The 18554-nt window shown below is 37.4% G+C and overlaps 1 protein-coding gene across 2 annotated transcripts in view; it reads left to right on the forward strand.

Moving 5' to 3' along the window:
- Positions 1-44: 44 nt before the first annotated feature.
- Positions 45-18554, forward strand: part of tll1 (tolloid-like 1) — a 51977-nt gene continuing 33467 nt past the window's right edge. For both annotated transcript variants that reach the window (XM_084402935.1, XM_084402936.1), the window contains exons 1-2: positions 45-276; positions 1443-1844. In XM_084402935.1, the coding sequence (XP_084259061.1) occupies positions 1667-1844 (178 nt within the window). In that variant the 5' untranslated portion in view covers positions 45-276; positions 1443-1666. The remainder of the gene's footprint in view (positions 277-1442; positions 1845-18554) is intronic.

Here is an 18554-nt window from a genome sequence, read left to right on the forward strand (position 1 = left end):
GGGGGAGAGAACTAATCTGTGTGTGTGTGTGTGTGTCAGGAGAGAGAGAAGGAGAGAGACGCGTTAATCTCCAGGGAAATGGGCACGTTTGGAATAAGCGGTACCAGTCAGCAAGCTCACTCTAATATTCCAATGGCTGTGGGAGAAGTGTTTCCAGAGAGAGAGAGGGAGGGAGAGAGAGAAAGAGAGAGAGAGAGGGGGAATATGAGGGCAGTACTCAGGATGAGCCTACGCTTTGAGGCTGTAAAACACTAGACCCTGAGGGCATTCTCTGAGGTAAGCTCCGTCTCTCTCTTATTTTAACAAGGTTTGACGCCACAGTGTTAAACTACGGCTCGTCCATTCTTTATGTTTGTAAAGTAGCGCGCGGTAAATGTTCGAGTCTCTTCGCGCTCCTCCATATAGGCTACTTGCGCTCTGGTCTGTCAGATATGAAGATAGCGCTTAAATCGGACCAGCTTCGCCGTTAACTCTCCTAAGGTAAATATAGGCGGTAGAAGAGTGCCTACCTGAAGGCCCCAGGGTTATCGCCGGCAAATTGTATTAGTCAGGACCTGAGAATGGATAAACGAGTTCAAAGCCGTCTTCAGGAGTCCTTTCGGCGTTTTGACAGTCACTTCATATAAGTCAGAGAAGTTTATACATTCTGCTAAAGATGTGTTGAATGAAAGAAATATATAATCTATAACCTGCTCACTTATTTCCTCTAGTAGCCTAGCCTATACTATTTCTTGGCTTCCTTGTTTCAGCTGGCTGCAGCTATTTTGAGGTCATACACTGACCAAATTAAAGCAACTTCACGCAGCAAATTACACATTGAGAAACTGCTTTTAGTTCAGAGACTTGTGTGTGTGTGTGTGTGAGAGAGAGAGAGAGAGAGAGAGAGAGAGAGAGAGAGAGAGAGACCTACTTTATGAGGGGAGTTAAATAGGTTTGTTAAATGTCACACCACAGCCGCTTTTACGGTCACCTCCTAATAAAGCAACTATTGTATAATAACAGTTTTTAAATACGATCTCACCTACATGGAACTTGCGTTACATCCTGAAGTTTTGTATAGGCGACGGAAAAAACAGTTCATTTGCCGGATTATTGCTCAAATTTTAGTGAACGTGTGACTTTTACAGCTACCGGCTCGTTTTTGGTGAAATCGGTTGCCATTGTTAAAGTAAACCAGATCGTTTCCTGTGGTTATAATGCACGAAAATGTAGGCTATGTCTGTTCTTTAAGTTTCTGATAATGTGTCAAATAGATCTATCTATCTATCGAGGTTTTTTGAGCTACTGTATGGGGATGGTGTGTAAACTGCTCAGTTTAATTTAAATATGTTAGGCTAAACATCCTCATTTAAATAATAATTTAAATGTAGGCTATAGCAAGTCTCACCCTCTGTCTCCAGTGACTTTACTTCATTTCATTTAAAGACTGATCTTCATTGCAGCTCTCCCTCTTCAGGAAAGCTGACTGCAAGAGAAAAGAAAAGTGAGCTGGTATCTGCCGTCCAGCTGAGATGCCGCGACACTGACGGCCCTGCCCCGTCTGTCGAACCGGACCAATGATGATAATGAACACGATGATGTCCACACGGCGCGTGTAGCGCTAAATTCACCACTACCGGACTCTTACGAGACACTCCACTTTGATCCGCGCTCATTCAAACTTCAGATGGACTACATTCACCCTGCACTCACCAGTAAAATGAATTGGATCACACTACTGCTGGCCGGCTTGACTTTTTGGGGCAAATTGTCCGTGCACAGCTGTTTAGATTATGATGACAGTTATGATTATTATGAAGAGGAGAAAACAGAGACGATAGACTACAAGGATCCCTGCAAAGCCGGTAAGACGCTTTTTTATGCAATTTGTCCTATAGCTTTTGATGTGTTCACACTTTTTGTGAGGTGATAAAAGGATAAAGCACACCTATTTGCGCTTGACGCGATGCTGCATGGTGATACACGTATGAGTTGCTGTGCATGTTATTCCCAAACTTTAGATGTTTTTTTTTCTTTACGCGGAGACGCGCGTCTCGCAGAGTCCTCTGGTACAGTAGCATCAGCGAAGCCTCTTTTTATTTATTTATTTTTTCTTTTCTTTTGACGTAGAAATATCTCTCACGAGCCCTCCTCCTCCGCTGATATTATCTAGCCCGCTTTATTTCGGTTTCTCCCGGGATGATCCCGCGGCTCGCGAGGCCACGTGCGCTTCTCTGTCATAAACCCGTGCTATCCGTGCGCACGTTTGTCCGTGCAGGTATGAGCGCGGGTGCACGATTTACAATATATTTGATTTAATTATTGTATCATTCTAGCGAATGTGAAACTGAGTTCACTCAGTCCATCTGAACCTGTATTTGTCATGCTGACAGCTGGCAGGCAAAGCTTATTGACTGACCTCCTGTTATTGCAATAAATATTTGTGTTTAGTAAGAAAAAAGAACGAGTAGCCTACATACAAGTAATCCGTGGCTTTTATATGCGTTTAATAATGTTATTATTTATATAGTGTAATGATTATAGATTTAGTGGGATTGACATCTATAGATATTTTAATGGAGGATTAAACTGTAAAGATTACAGACGCACAAGATTACAGGGACAGTGTGTAGGCTATGTATGTATATAGAGTCAGGGGTGGCATGTTTATGTATTTGTATCTTTATGTTGACACAATCAGATTATCAGAAGGCCATTAATATGATTTGTTTTTCACCCTGTTCTCTTTTGGATGTGTAAGTAAACTCAGCCTAAGACAGAGCAGATGTTTAAATGCACTGTCTGCAGTCACATTTTGTAAAATTGCTCTGTTCTTCTCCCTCTCCAATGCAAACACACAGATTCACTCACAAATCTCCCTCTCCACATTCTCTTTCTCGTTTTCCTTTGTGTATATATCATGTTTACTCAGGAACTATAAATCTGAACATTTTTTTCTCTGTTGCAATGTGTTGGCATTGTTTCCAGGCCTTCATGAGACAGATGCATGTACACGCAGAGGGCATACATACTGTGCTGCACTGTACACACAAGTAATATGGATTACTTAGAATGACTAAAAGCTTGGGATTGCAAGAGTGTTTGTATGTGTGCAGTGTGTATGTTTGTTTGGATTAATGTGTCTATGTTTGGGTGTATGCATGTAGGAGTATGACTGTTTGGCAGTTTAGGGAGGACCTCGGTTTTTCCAAACTGTGAAATATTCAGCCCAGAAATTTGACAGGCTCGTTGATAGCAGTACTACAGGGAAAGGGTGGACAACATCATCACACAACCTTTAAGCACATGCATAAATAAATAGACTTAGAAAAACACTTTTAATCTCTATTACACAGAGATTCTGTCAGATTTATGTCACATATTCAGGCTTTCTTAATTCATATTGTTAGTACTAGTAAACGACAGCCTGTACAATATGTATGAACATGTACCCAGCTGGCTCCCTTATAAATACCAGTGTACACTCAAGATGACTGAATGTCCTACTCAGGATAATATTTCATATATGTGACCCTGCGGATCACAAAACCAGTCACAAGCACGGGTATATTTGTGGCAATAGTATGGGTCAAAATTATTGATTTTTCTGTTATGACAAAAATCATTTGGGTATTAAGTAAAGATCATGTTCCATGAAGATATTTTGTAAATTTCCTACCGTAAATATATCAAATATTTATTTTTGAGAGTGACGCTGAACAATCGCGAGCATAAATGGACAACTTTAAAGGCGATTTTCTCAATGTTTAGATTTTTTTGCACCCTCAGATTCTAGATTTTCAAATCGGCCACATATTGTCCTGTCCTAACAAATAATACATCAATGGAAAGCTTAGGCTATTTATTCAGCTTTATTCAAAAATGTACCCATGTGACTGGTTTTGTGGTCCAGGGTCACATATGGTTAATGTGCTATCACAAGCTACCATTAATATTTTGTCTACTTTTGACAATGGCCCCAAGATAAAACAGTGCTCTAAAACATCATGATGTTAATATTAAAATGAAAGTTTTAACAGTTGTAATTCATAAACCGCAACTTTATATGTAGTTACTACAGTCATTATATGTATTAGTGGAAAAGTTTGAGTCACAGTGCTTGAAGATCTTTGCATCATACCAGGTGAAATGCTGACCGTCCAGAAACTGTCCAGGTCATTGAGCGTGTTCGATCCAGCTCTCGCCACTCTCTTAGCTGATGGAGCATTTTACCTACGCGTTCGCAGTGTAGCCTTGCATTAGCATATCTGCGCTGTGTTGGTGTGTTAGCAGAAATAGCCATGCTAATTAAATATAAGGTGTCAATGGGGGGAGCTTCTGTGCCTTTCAGAAGAATGGACCCAAATTTAGCTTAATTGTGTACAGGCTTACAGGCACACACACACACACACACACACACACACACACACACACACACACACACTTTTGCTTAAATATCTTTTTCTCGTTTGTGTAGACTAGGCCTAACCATACCAATAAAATTCATGTTTTGGCACTTGTAGATATAAATTAAGACATAATTCACTCCCTAAATGACTATTTGGAAGGGTTTTGTGTTAGGTCTGGACAATATATCCGTTTAGCATCGATATCGTCGTTGATATGTGATCCATACGGACCAGGCCCCACAGTTCAAAATGCATGAATGCATAAATGTTTAACCATCATAGAGCAAAAGTTTATTATTTTTTATCACTTTTTTTTATCACGTGTTTTAGGTACTGGACTGATTTTAAATCATTTGAGTGCAAGAAGACGCAAATTCGAAACCCGCTCGCTGTTTTCTGTGTGCACATACAGAGCCGAGCACAAAGCATGCACACACTGAATTCTGTTCTCTTTCGCATCTGTTTGTGCTTGAGTGGACGCATGCATGCAAAATTATGTCAAGAAGCACAGTTGTTTATGGCTCACGTGAACGTAAACAATTGAGAAATAAAACGGATGCGTATCATTATATTGGTTCCGTCCTTTATCTCTTAAAGTGACAGCCGCATAAAATTAATGATAAAAAAATGATTAATTTTAATCATACAACAAAATACAAAAAGAAAATGACTTTTAAATAGCTTTAACAATGATTAAATATATTTTACTTAGGGCTTCCCCTTAATAGACGACTAACCGTTAGTTGACTAGAAGAGGCTTAGTCGACCAGTCTGCGAGGGACAGATTGTTAACGGTGGTTCCTTGGGGTAATCACAGTATGTGCAGGAAAACACAGATCCCAAATATGGTTTATCATTGGAAACATGTAAGTAGTAGCAACTTTACATGACTTCTGGCTTTAATGTTAACCTATATAAATGTGCGCTATTATTAGGCGCATTTTCAAGTGTTTGTGCGGAGTGTTGAAGCTATTATCGTGCTTACTGCATGACATGTATAGGCACCAACTCGATCACTTTTCATTTAACTTAAAATACTCTTTACTATAAAATACCTTACTTCAAGAGTAGCCTAATACGTCATTTGAAACTGATACATTTTATTTGTGTGAACTCACAATAACTAAACGTTGTGCTTTTGTAAAATACAAAAAATCAGGATGCGCTTTCTGTAGCCTCGGTCTCTGTGAACTTGAGCGCGTCAAGAAATAAACCGAAACTCAGCGTGAACTTTCCTCACAGACATGAGAAATACATCTATCGAAAGCTTGACATTTCTATTTTTAAATGAACCGATCCAAATGGAAGATTATGTTATGAAACGTGCAAATAGGTTGACGAGTCAGCATCTTCAACTTCATCACTGCAGCCGAAAACACAGAAAACACACGTTTATCTATAAATTATTAAAACGTTCAGACAATTTCCTTGCTGTTTTTTCACGACACATTCATAGTCATTATACTTGTGCCGGTGCGCTGTGGCAAGCTTTATGCGTGAGCTTGAGCGCTGATTAGGCTTTGTATAGGCAATTAAAGGCTCGTTATTATGATTTGGCTTATTAATATATGTGAGATTAGTCGACTAATCGCTTAAATGAACGACTAATTGTCGACTACAAAAATATTGAGTTGAGGGCAGCCCTAATTTTACTTGAAAGACTAAGCAATGTTATTTTTACATTTGATTATTCAATTTCTGTACCTGAATACTGCTAGACTTACCTGAAAAACATAAATCACTGTTTATTTCATTTGTATCTTTGTTCTATTGTATTTAGCAATGCTTGTAATGTGTTTATAATTTTTTATGCAGATTCACTTTCTCACATTCTTTCACATTTTAGAATGATTAATTCTTTCCAAAATAGAGCTATTTAGGTCATCTGTTGAAATTGTTCCAATATAATGCAGCCCTATTTGGTAAGACAAGTTTTGTTGGTTCAGTATTGCAGTTGTTCATTGTACATATTTAGAAATTTCAACCAAAGGGTTGCAAAACCTGAAACACGTCAAAATGTTCTTCTGTATGTTCAAGGTGTATCACCTTCATGAGTTTCTGGTAATGGTTTGTTTTGGTTGACATAACAGAAGGCTATTAGCTCCATTAATGAGGTAAGTGCATTGTTTTGGACTTTGGTTTGTGTTTACAGAAACCAGGGGCTCAATTGGTTTCAATAGGTCACTAAAGGGCTAGTTACATTATACAGTCATTAGGTGATGTTATCTGTTTCTGTTATCTTAAGACATTGTAAACCTAACGACACTGTTGCCACAGAATAACCAATCTTTTCTGATTATGCAAATTTAGCCCACGCCTCCTTGTTTAGGCAAGAGAAACATAAACAAACCCGAGGGAGTATACTGGGAGTGTATGCGGACAGGCTTAGCTTAAGGGGCAAACATGCAAAAAAAAAAAAAAAAGCTGATGTGCGTTTTCATATCGAGCCAACAAAGCTTTATTGGCATTATTGTCAGCATTTAGGATATTGCCAAAGTGTTTACACAATACTAGTAGTGAAATATACAATAAAGTCAGGTAAATAAAGTAATATAGTAAGTAAAGAGTAATACAAGTGCAAAATAGAATACGATAGGGGTACATTTACATACACGATGGATGGTATACAAAAAGCTGTAGTAATGGATCGCCCATCAAAGTACGCAACACCCACTAAAACTCTATACTATAATATTACCCTTTTTTTCTCCTTTATATTGTTCACTTGTAATGTTTGCAGCTCCTCTCAGATACTTTCTGCACCTCATTCCTCACTATATCTTCATTGGCTACACATTCATTTTTTCCATTAGTTTCACAGAGGGCAGTGCTTGATTTTGTGGAGTTGTAGTTTATAGTCCTCAAGTTTAGTAGTGAACAACAGAATTATGCTGTCTAATGGCTGAGAACTACTTCCAGCAATGATGTCTTCACACACACGGAAAAAAACTTTTACTACACCTGTCCTGACAATGGCGAGTAGTTTGAGAAAATGTAATGAATATAGCAAATTGTGCTGTTTAGCTGGTTTTATCTGTCACAAAAACATGAATAATAATAATAAAAAATCATTCTGAATATAATAGTGTTGCTAACTTAATGCAAAGAGTTTTGGTGAAAAAAGGCATCTGGTTCTAGACTTTTTAACTGAGGTAAAAGTTTTTAAAAGATGCACATCATGGCAGATGTTTTCTTTAGGAGACAGTTGCTTGTCTTTGACTCTTTCCCTGCCAGCGTTTTACAAATAAAAGTTGCCAGCCACCGCCAGCGTTTTTGATCATTTTCACAAAAATGTCATGACCCCTAGATAATTTTTTGTATGAATATCTTAACATATAATATATCAAAAGAAAGAACAGATCCTCTGCTTTAAAAAAAACAACACGTTTTATTCTAGCTTCATGCATTCTTTTTTAAGTTAAGTATAAGTTTCATTAAAAAACAGCAACATTTTGAGCAAAAAGCTGAGAAAGTTTTTGTCAAGATGGGATTCAGAAAGATGATCTAAACATAGATAGAGTAAATTAAGTCCATCAACACTCCTAATGCTTGCACAGTCCTGTAACTCATCCTGGGTCGACATTTCATTCAGTAACATTAGGCAGTTCTGAGTTATATGCTCTTTAATGTTGATGATTGCGTTATTTTACATATGCATGATTACATATGAGATTGCTTGTTTCTGCGTCTTCTTCGCATCTGTTTTGATCAGAAGATTCAGTACTCTTTTAGAAGATGCGTCATAGTAGGGATGGGACGATTACCGGTTTCACTATAAACCATGATAAAATGTACTGACGGTTAGTATTATCGTTTAAAATTTAATTATCATTAAAACCGTATTTGATTATCGCGATTTTAATAACTCACTGTAAATCCTGTACAGCCAGCAACAGTCTGACGCAGGCGCAGTGCGCAATGTTGGTTTTATTTTTTTTATTTTTCGAGAAGGAATGGCGGAAGGCAGTGACCGTGCTTCGGGAGATTTTTCAGCCTTTTTACGAGGACCAAATCTGAGATGTGGTCATATTTTGGCTTTTACAAAAGTCCTGAGTTAAACTTAATCGAGGATGGTCACTACAATAAACACTTCAAATCTGCCGAGTCGTCTTGTGTGACCATCACCCGCAAGTTAACTTTGACCTCAATACCAAAACTACGTCTGGGAAATAATTGGGCACAAAATGTTGTTTTGAGTTGAAATATTTTATCTCACTCACTTGAAATAAACGTGAAGCTTCCGCGAAGAAAAGTTTGCAGCAAGTGGCTTTCAGCCAAAGACAAACGATCAAGTTCAAACAAGACTATTAAGAGTGACATTTAAGGGATACTAATGTATATCATTGTATACTTATTACACCGATTTTTTTTTTTTTTTTTTTTTTTTTTTTTTTTACCACATACGGGGACATATTGAATTGAGATTAATGTTTTAAATCTTACCTGTTTATAAATCACAGTGTACAAAACAATCGTCCAAAAACGGAGACGCAAGACGGCAAGTTGTATTTGAATGAAACGAGAGAGCGCATCCGTTGCGATACATGGATGTGCGCTGTGTGCGTTGCTATTGACAACGGTCATTATAAGGAAGGAAATGCCACAGAATATAATCTTCCTTAAAAAAATTGCATAGAGCTGCTTGTTTTATTTGTTGTTTGTTGATTTTCAAATATTAAACAGTTTTTAGTGTGACCATCAGTTCTTTTTGAACACTTTCATCTCATTTTAACAAAACCGTGATAATATTGATAATCACGATAATTTTGGTCACTATAATCGTGATATGAAATTTTCATACCGTCCCATCCCTACGTCATAGCAATATATACTATACATACAGCCAGTGCCGGCCTGTGGGGTTGTGGGGCCCTAGGCAAGATCATGAAAATTGGCCCCACTGGAGTAAAAAAACTCTCATAACAATTTCATGAAGGAAGAGAAAGCACATGATACGACAATTTCAATATTTAAAGTCCGCGTGAACCGGAAGTTGCAAACGACTTTTCTCCAGTGCTGTGACGTATTTCCCAGTGAAAAGGAATATTGAACAGAGGGCAGGGTTTTACTCTAGCGCTCCTCCTCTCCATCTCTCGCTCATTACAGACTAACGGTTTGAGGGGAGTGGTTAAGCGTTTGCCCAAACCAAGCCGTCAAACATACGTCATCAGGGAAGGTCCTCCAATGCAGAGGGGAGGAGCATTTTCAGATTTTGATTAAAGATTACGAAGCCAAAAAATTTTTTTGTGTGGATTGACTTGGATGGATGAATTGTTCACCACAAAACGATCAATTTAGGCAAACAAAGTAAATATGGTCAATTTTGAATTCATGTGGACTTTAAGTTTGTAAATGTGTATTAAGTGTAGCATTCAAAAATGAAAAAAATATTTACATGAAACTCAAATAAATGAAATAAAATGTATGAATTGTACATAAATTATAATATATATATATATATATATATATATATATATATATTAAAAGAATTAGGCTATAGATTGCTCAATATATAAGTTTATAAAAGTGTAACATTCAACGTACATATGAAAAAACACTAAGAAACTAAGAGATTTTTAGCATAGCCCTAGCCTAGTACATAAAAGACAGAAAGCACACATAAAAAATAAAGCATATTAATAAAGCATAAATTAAAGGTATTTTTGTAAATGCAGTAGTAATTATGCATAATGACTAGAAATGCAGTAGGCTACTACATTTTAACTTTTTACTGATGATCACAATAATAAAAATGTTTTGTATTATTTAGAAATGTTTAAATATTAATTTGGAAAGAGGGAGAAACCTGTTTTTAGCGGGAAGGGAGAATGGATGGGGTGGGTTAGGACTGCATGATAATAATGGAACTGATAATCACAATTATTTTGCTCAAAATTATAATAGTGATTATTAATGACCATTATTCTCAGTTGAGAAATTGCAGAAAAAGAGACAGTTAATATAAATTAATTGCATAAATAGCCTATCAAAAGGGGTAAAACGGCCATTTTGAGGTCTGAGATGGTCCACCTTAATTAAAAAAAACTACGATAACTTCATCAGAGGATTAAAATCTATACAAAATGTATGGGTAGATAATTCTTAACACGCTGAATGTGGCCCAATTTTTCCATGTCTGTCTGTCTGTCTGCGATCATGGGCATTGTTACATTTATTAGTAAAACTAATAATACAGCAATAAATAACGCACTATTTATAGAAGTCAGAAGAACACACCTTTACTTTGAGCTTGTCTTTATTCCTCAACCATTCTCCTCTTCCTTTTTTCAGCTCCAGAAAGATGGTGTTTGGATGCCATTTCTACCACAGTTTAACATATTATTATTTCAATTAACTAAAAATAGCATTGCTGTATGACTACGACTCTGACGAGACTTCGTGACGTTATGACAGACAAGAGGCAATCCAAATATGTGAAGTCGATATTACCATAGAGATTATAATATTTGGTATTTTATTTTTGACAGCACATTTTCTGTCATGCAAAATGCCTCATATAGGCCTAAGAAATTAAGCATTACTAAAGGGCAAGAGCACCACAAAAAAAAAAAAAATAATCTCTTGTTTCTAAAACGTGAGCATTTTGGAGAGAAGTGTGGTGGAATCCGTGAGTGTGAATACTGTGATAATTACGGTACTCGAGGTCTCCCACTATATCTCGGGCGGTATTATGCAAATTAGCATGTGACGAGCTACTGTGTATATTTCTTATGTTTTCGTATTTTATTCGTTCTATTGTTATGTATTTATTATCTTTTTCGGAAATTTGTCATGTTTGAACTATACAGAGCTATCCTTTTTATGTATGTTGTAGGTCTGGGTAATTTATTAGATACTCACCGTCTCTGTGAACTTTATCATGATTAGTCAGGTCCATGCAATGCGTCGGCCTTCTCTGACTGCGAAAGTCGAGGTACACGCACCCGAGTGAATTCTCAATATTATACTTAATTAACGATTAATAAAATATAGTATTTGTTAGATACAGGGGCCCCCTCTGGCAAGGCGGGGCCCTAGGCGACCGCCTATGTCGCCTAATGGACGGGCCGGCTCTGCATACAGCATATCTCAACTGCTTGATTGCTTGTATTGTTGCAAAATGTAAACTATAGCATCGCCCAGTTCTAATCTGCTAAATGTGACTTTAAAGGGCTAGTTCACCCAAAAATGGAAATTCTGTCATCATTTACTCACCCTCAAGTTGTTCCAAACTTGTATGAATTGATTTCTTCTGCTGAACACAAAAGAAGATATTTTGAAGAATGTCAGTAACCAAACAGTTGATGGACCCCATTCACTTACCATACCCATATTCTTCAAAATACCTTCTTTTGTGTTCAGCAGAAGAAAGAAATTCATACAAGTTTGGATGGAACAACCAGAAAAGTATTATAATCATGATTGTTTGTAAAGCTGATTTGAAATTTTTTGTATTATGAAAAGCGCTAGGCTATACAAATATATTTGACTTGATTTGACATGAGCGAGTACCACCATTTTTACAAATCAGCTTTTTACAGTGTAACCCCTTATAAAGCCACTTTGAGTAACACTTTCATTTACTAACCAAAGCCACATTTTTATCCACATTTGGTACTTGGTATTCATTTTGGACTCTGCATACAGACACTGTAGTACTGGAACAGCTGGTCAGATGAATGTGCGGGAGGGACTCGTGTCAGTCTGACAGGAGTCTGCTCTCTCATTTAATCTTTGAGTCTGTGTAACTGTGATTATTTTATATTACAGTACATGGTGCAGCTGGGTGAAATTCCACATCTACATACATGTCAGATTCATGGCCATCTGTTTACATATTGCTTATGACCTTGTATGTGTGTGTATGTACAGTGGAAATGACTTTGTGTGGTTGATCATCTTGCTGCTGTTGTTCTTGGGAAAACAGAATGTGAATATTTGGCCGTGTGCTTATCTCATGCCATTAGAGTGCACTAAACACATTTCCATCTCTTTGTATGCTGATTTCCCTCACTGTGTGTGTATGCGCGTGTGTGTGGCGAATGTGGGAGCCCACTTCATTCAGGCACTTATCTCTTCCTGGTAGCCTGCATCCTGCCACTTAGCTTGAGACGAATCTCTCTCTCTCTCTGTCTCTCTCTCTCTCTCTCTCTCTCTCTCTCATACACACACGCACCTTCATTCATGCCCCTTACAAAAGAGGGTTTTTTTCATAAAACTGTGCACACAGCAAAGCAGCGATAGTGAGTGACAAGGGGAAAAAAACGTTCACTTGCTGTTGTATTGTAAGTGTCTGCAATGCAAAAGTTTATGTATAGAGTTTGATTGCACTGACAAATTGACTGAGTATTACTTGAATGTAAAGCACATCACACATGACATCAGCCTGCCTTCACATGTCTCGACACACTCACATTAAAATTCAAAGCATTCAAGACCTCATCTGACTGCTCTTGACTCTTTGACTGCATTTACTTTTACTTTTCTATGAAATCAGCTTGTCATAATCAGAGTAGATGAGTTGTTGTATATGTGTAAATGGAGATGGTCAGTGGAGTCGAGTTTAATAAAAGAGGATTTTCCAGGAGCAGTCTGACCGGACAGCCAGCTTCCGAAAATTCCCAAATATCCCAGCGTCAGCACTCTGTTTCGCCATGGACTGTTTGTTTTGGAGCAGGGAATAATGAGTCAGCAATCCACACACTTCCTCCTAGAATGTGTTTAGCTAATTAAACAATAACGGCTTTACACATACTGACGTGTGAAAAGGTTCTTTGATGCTCCGACAGTGGCACTGACTGAAGTTTGTCTGTCTGACAGTGTTTTTTTTCTGAGAGTGTGAGGACAGTGATTGCTGTTGTTTAAGTGGTCTCTCCCAGACCAGTATTAACGGACTATTTTTTGGACAATCACAAGTAGTCATTGATAAATACAGATATAAATTGGCTCCAGAATATGCAAATATTCAATCAAATCGTTGCACTTATAAGCCTTGTTGTTATTCGCCATTTCGACCATAAAACTTACTGAACCGACTATGACATACAGTACAAATCTTATTTTTTTTGGCAAATTTCCAACATTATGGTAAAAAGGTATTGTTATGGTACGTTCTGTTCCTAAAACCAGCCAGTAAGACTCTGTGGTAGACCATGAACATCTAAACCTGCACATTTTGAATTATAGCTCAAAAGCAACAATCTCTACGTTTGCAGAAAGAAAAATAATTGTAGAAAACATTATGGTGGATGTTTTCAGAAAAGTGAATAATTGATTTAAATAGTGTTTGTGGTTCTGTATGACATTGTTTTTTGTTTTCTCCATTATACAAAGACATGATACTTGGCAACTTTATTTTAAGAAAAACACATACACAAATACATTATTTACCCCTGTTTGCATTTGCAGAAAGTGTCCATTACACAAGGTAGTCAAAAGGATATATATATATTTTTTTTTTCAATTTTAATTTTAAAGGCGTTTCATGCTATGTTGGCTGAATCTGAAAACTTAGGCAACTGACTTTTTGCCTTGCTACCCCATCAGGCAATGACTTTGCAGGCAGCCCTTGCACATGAAGGTTTCTCATGAAAACTGATTTCGGACAGACTTCAGAGGCAGTGTAATGGTTTAATGATGTTTTATTAACAAGGTTCGGGAGGAGCACGTTCAGATAATTTACACAAGTGGAGAGCACTCAGCAATCAATGGTAAGAGGTGTATACTCCGCAGTCTCACCTCATTCCATTGACAGTTTTGCAGCATCCCTCCACCACCCCTTCTCCACGCTTCTAGTCCTAAACACTTACATACGGGGGGAGTACTCTGGGTTCGGGCCGAACTCCGAGCTCGGAGCCCTCCCTCCGGACAGCACGCCAAACACGCATTAAACTTTACCCCTTCAAATTATATGTAAGTGTGAACTCGTGAAATGATCTATAGCAAAATAGAGAGAGCTGAGGTGAAAACTAAGCACATTTTTAATTACTACAATAGTAATATCTCGCTTGAAATTACATCAACGGTGGAAAATGTTGGTCAAAGACGTACATTTATACACAAACTGACCACCAACCACACATTTTTACTTTTAGTCAACATCTCTATTTTTTAGCTCAACTGGCACAGATTAGAAAGCACGGGATATCAAAGACAGTGAAGGATACATCTTTGTAAAATCGCTTTAGAGATTGACAGCTTCAGTGATTATAAAAGGAGGGCTCTTCTCCTGCTTACTGTTTATTACCCAATCACAATCTGAATACAAGTTTAGTTTTTCATGCTGCTAAGTACACTGCAAAGTTTGTGAATTGACAACAGTATTATAATGCATGATTGAATTGGAAACTGCAATGTTTGACGGTGATAGTTAACGGACGAGACAAAAAATGGGACAAAATGATAAAGTATTACTTAATTCAACAGGTTTTGCTCTGGTACCGAAATTGGTACAGAGAACCGTGAAATTTTACCGGAATTGGTACTGACTACTGACATTTTGGTACCGTGACAACCCTACTACATGCATAAGACTTTAAGATCTTTAAATTAATACTCTTTAAAGCGCCACTGCCATACACATGCAGGCATCTTTGGCAACTTTGCATCACACACTGTTTTTGCATAAATATATATTTGGACACAAATGTGTGGACGTTTTGTGCTTTTATTTCTTTTTTGCACCTTATAAACATGCAGTAACACATTGACGTAGTGAGTGATTAATGTAGTCTCAAAATCTGTGACCCTTCCCTCCAATCACAAGAGACACATTTGAGATGCATGTCACTGCCAGGTGTTAACTGCAATGTGCCTCAGCTGACCACTTGTGATCTCATCACAGATTCACAGAGACCGATTTTAATACCAGGTGTCAACGGGCCCTTGATGATTATACCTCAGCTGGTTGAGTTTAGTCTCAGGACCAGTGAAAATCTTTTAAAATTTTGCTTTTTCAGTTAGTCAGGTTTCATGTATATCCACTGAAATGTCATTGTTCTGACAAAAGCAAGAGGTCTGTTTTTAACATTGTGAGGATGCAAGGTGAAATCAAGCAGTTATTGGAATTGTGTTTTTGTTTGAGTGTGTCTGTCTGTCCCTGATTCTTCCTGTGATCAAGCTCGCAGGAATGCTTTTTGGGCTGTCACCCAAAATGCTTTGCGTCATGTCTCTCTGACATGTGGCGCAGATTACGCGTGTCACTGACAAACAGAAACACCCCACTCGTCCTTCAGCTCCCATGATACTCATTCATCAGTCTCAGCTGTATTTCTATGGGTTTAATGAGGAAGGGATTCTTGGTATTAAACTTACATCACAGTAATGAAGCATCAACATATGGTCAGACTTTCTGAGCCCATAGTGTGTGTTCATCAGAGCCTCCCTCTAGGATTCTCCACAACATCTGCTGTCACTGTGTACATAAAAACAGTCTGTCAAAACTGAAGTGACTACAAGAGAAGGTGATCAGTGGCCATTATTCATTCAAGTATACAGTTGTCAGCTCTGTTCTAAAGCCTAATGAGCTGTCTTGATATCATAGACAGTTGCCTTCTAAGGAGCCATTCACACACAGCGTGTTTTTTGCATTTAAAAACTTACATTTGATCCTAACAAAGCTTGAAGTTATAAGATATTATACATAAAAATACTGTGAAATAATTGTAGGAAATTCTTAATAGAGATTATTGTATATTTTACAAGAAATATCTGCAGTATAAGAGGTATATTTTACAAGAAAATAATTACAAACTTATTTTATTTTATATTAATAAATATATAAATAATTACAAACTAAAATTATTTTAGTCTTTCTACGTTTCTACATTTAATTAAATGTGTTACTTCTTGTTTCCTTGTAATTATTTGTGCAGTTTATTAGCAATTTCTGAGTGAAAACTGTTTCAAAGTAAATCCTACACTAGTTTTAGTGTAGCACATAAATATTTTTGAATAATCCATGTTTTTACCAATGTTTTATTTATTAAATGTAAGTATATTTATATTCTTGCTTTATCCACAATGTTGGATAATTATGCTGCATTGTGTGAAGAGCACCGCTGATGAGAAACTAAGTGGTTAACTGAATCTATCACTTTTGCAATGCAAAAAATATTTCTCAGTGTCTATGTTCTTGCTGAGACAAGTTCACTCAAAGTGGATGCACAGTTAGTTACAGATATAGGCTACTCTCCTTCAACTCTTAAATCATTCATAGGAAACAGTGAGAATAACTTGGATGTTTCCAGGATAACCTGGTGTATCTCATTTGGAACTGTAGTGTGACCTCCAGGATAATCTCCCATTTTTAATTCACAATTTTATCTGCGGATATCACTGCACCCAGATTAAAACACACCTCCCACCGCGCTACAATATCCTTGGAATTGAGATTAGCATTTCATATTCACCAAAATGTATCCCCCTCCCCCCACCCACCCCGGATGACACTTTGTTCCCATTTGAGCAGATGCAAAGCTGTTAGTCTATGAGTTTGATTCGGCTTTTAACATTTAACTTTCAATGAAAGAGACACTATACAATTAACAATCCCATGTGACTGTGATGATTACATGTTAGTCACAAACCATTTGATTCCCCCCCTAGAGTTTGATTGTTAAGTAGACAGCCTCTGCTCTGTGTCTATCGATCATCACGGCTGAAGTTATTGACTGGTGCTAAGTTAAGATGTGCTGTCAAAGACTCATTGATGTTAAACGAATACATGATTGCTGAGGCATTACTGGGCTTCACTCCCAGACTTGCCAAATCAATGTACAAATTCAACACAAAGCCTTTTCCTCTGCGGTCAAGTCGAAGGCACTTTGCCTTAACATGGAGACATATTTCACGCTGTCTTGTCTCACTGTCAAGGCTGTTATGAAAACTGCAGAGAGACCTCATGCTAGCTTTTAAATATAAAATTATTCAGCAGAAACTGAAATATGCTTAGCTGTCTAGGGGCTAGATTTGTATACTTGTGCTGATGGACAAACACCTGTGTGTGATGTGGAAAAAACCATTCAAGACCACACAGTGATTTACTGTAAAAAGTAGGGGTGTAAATCGGACAGTTCATCACGATACGATACGATATCGATTCTCTCCGCCAGCGATACGATATTTCCCGATACTTCAAAAAATTCCACGATACGATTCGATTCGATTCGATTCAGGGCTATATCGATCGATTAATCGATATTTAGATATTATGTTCACACAACCAGTTATGTTTTTATTAACTCACAAATGCAATCAAAAAATATAACATGAACGTTTAATTAAACTCTTTGAAAATTGCACACCCTCTCCCAATTGGGACATTTATAACAGAAGTGGTCATTTGCAAGTACTCCGTTCTTGTTCATTTTCATAAATCATGTTTTTTATTATTATTGTGCATTCCAAGTAATATCAATCAAACTGCAGCTGGGTTGTTTTGATTAATAATAATAATAATAATAATAATAAAATACAGGTAAATTACAAAATTAAAGTTAATTGAAAGTATGCTTTAATATGTTAAAAGTTTTTTTTTTTTTTTTTAGCAGAGCAGAGCAGATACATTCACATTTCATCTTTCTGAGTCAAACAAAACCAAGTAATTGCTATGATAAATAATACAACACTTGGTTTATCTTTGTAACGTTAATCTCCTCAGCTGACATAGACGCCTAACAAACTTTGTTGTTGTAACATACACGCAATACAGAGAGCTTTTCCCTCACCACTAAACGAGCTGCTTTAGTAAGGGTCCGTGAAAATGTTTCAGCTTTTATTTTCCTTTTACGCCCTGAAGAAGATATCTTGAGTTCATTGAAATTATCCATCCTCGATTACTTTTAGTCAGCTTTGACGAAACTCCTCTTAGCCAGCGCGTCTTTTTAAAGTGACATCTGACCTGAATACTGCGCGCTGAGTCGCTAAAACGGATTTATCGTGTTGTGTTCACCAACAAGGGTGCGAGTGCTTGTCTGTTTCTGCTGTAAAACATGAACTCGCGATGCCTTGACAGCGGACAATACCGGCTTTTGTGAAAAAAAACTTGTTTAGGGTTCAGTCAGTCTTGTCAGGCGTCTTTTTCAGATGAGGAGATTAACGTTACACACCGGCAGGCGGTTGGTGAGTAAATGAAAATGTGCGCTTTGGCGGAAGGATGTTACGTGA

Source organism: Rutilus rutilus (genome assembly GCF_951802725.1).
Source record: "Rutilus rutilus genome assembly, chromosome: 2".
NCBI lineage: Eukaryota > Metazoa > Chordata > Actinopteri > Cypriniformes > Leuciscidae > Rutilus > Rutilus rutilus.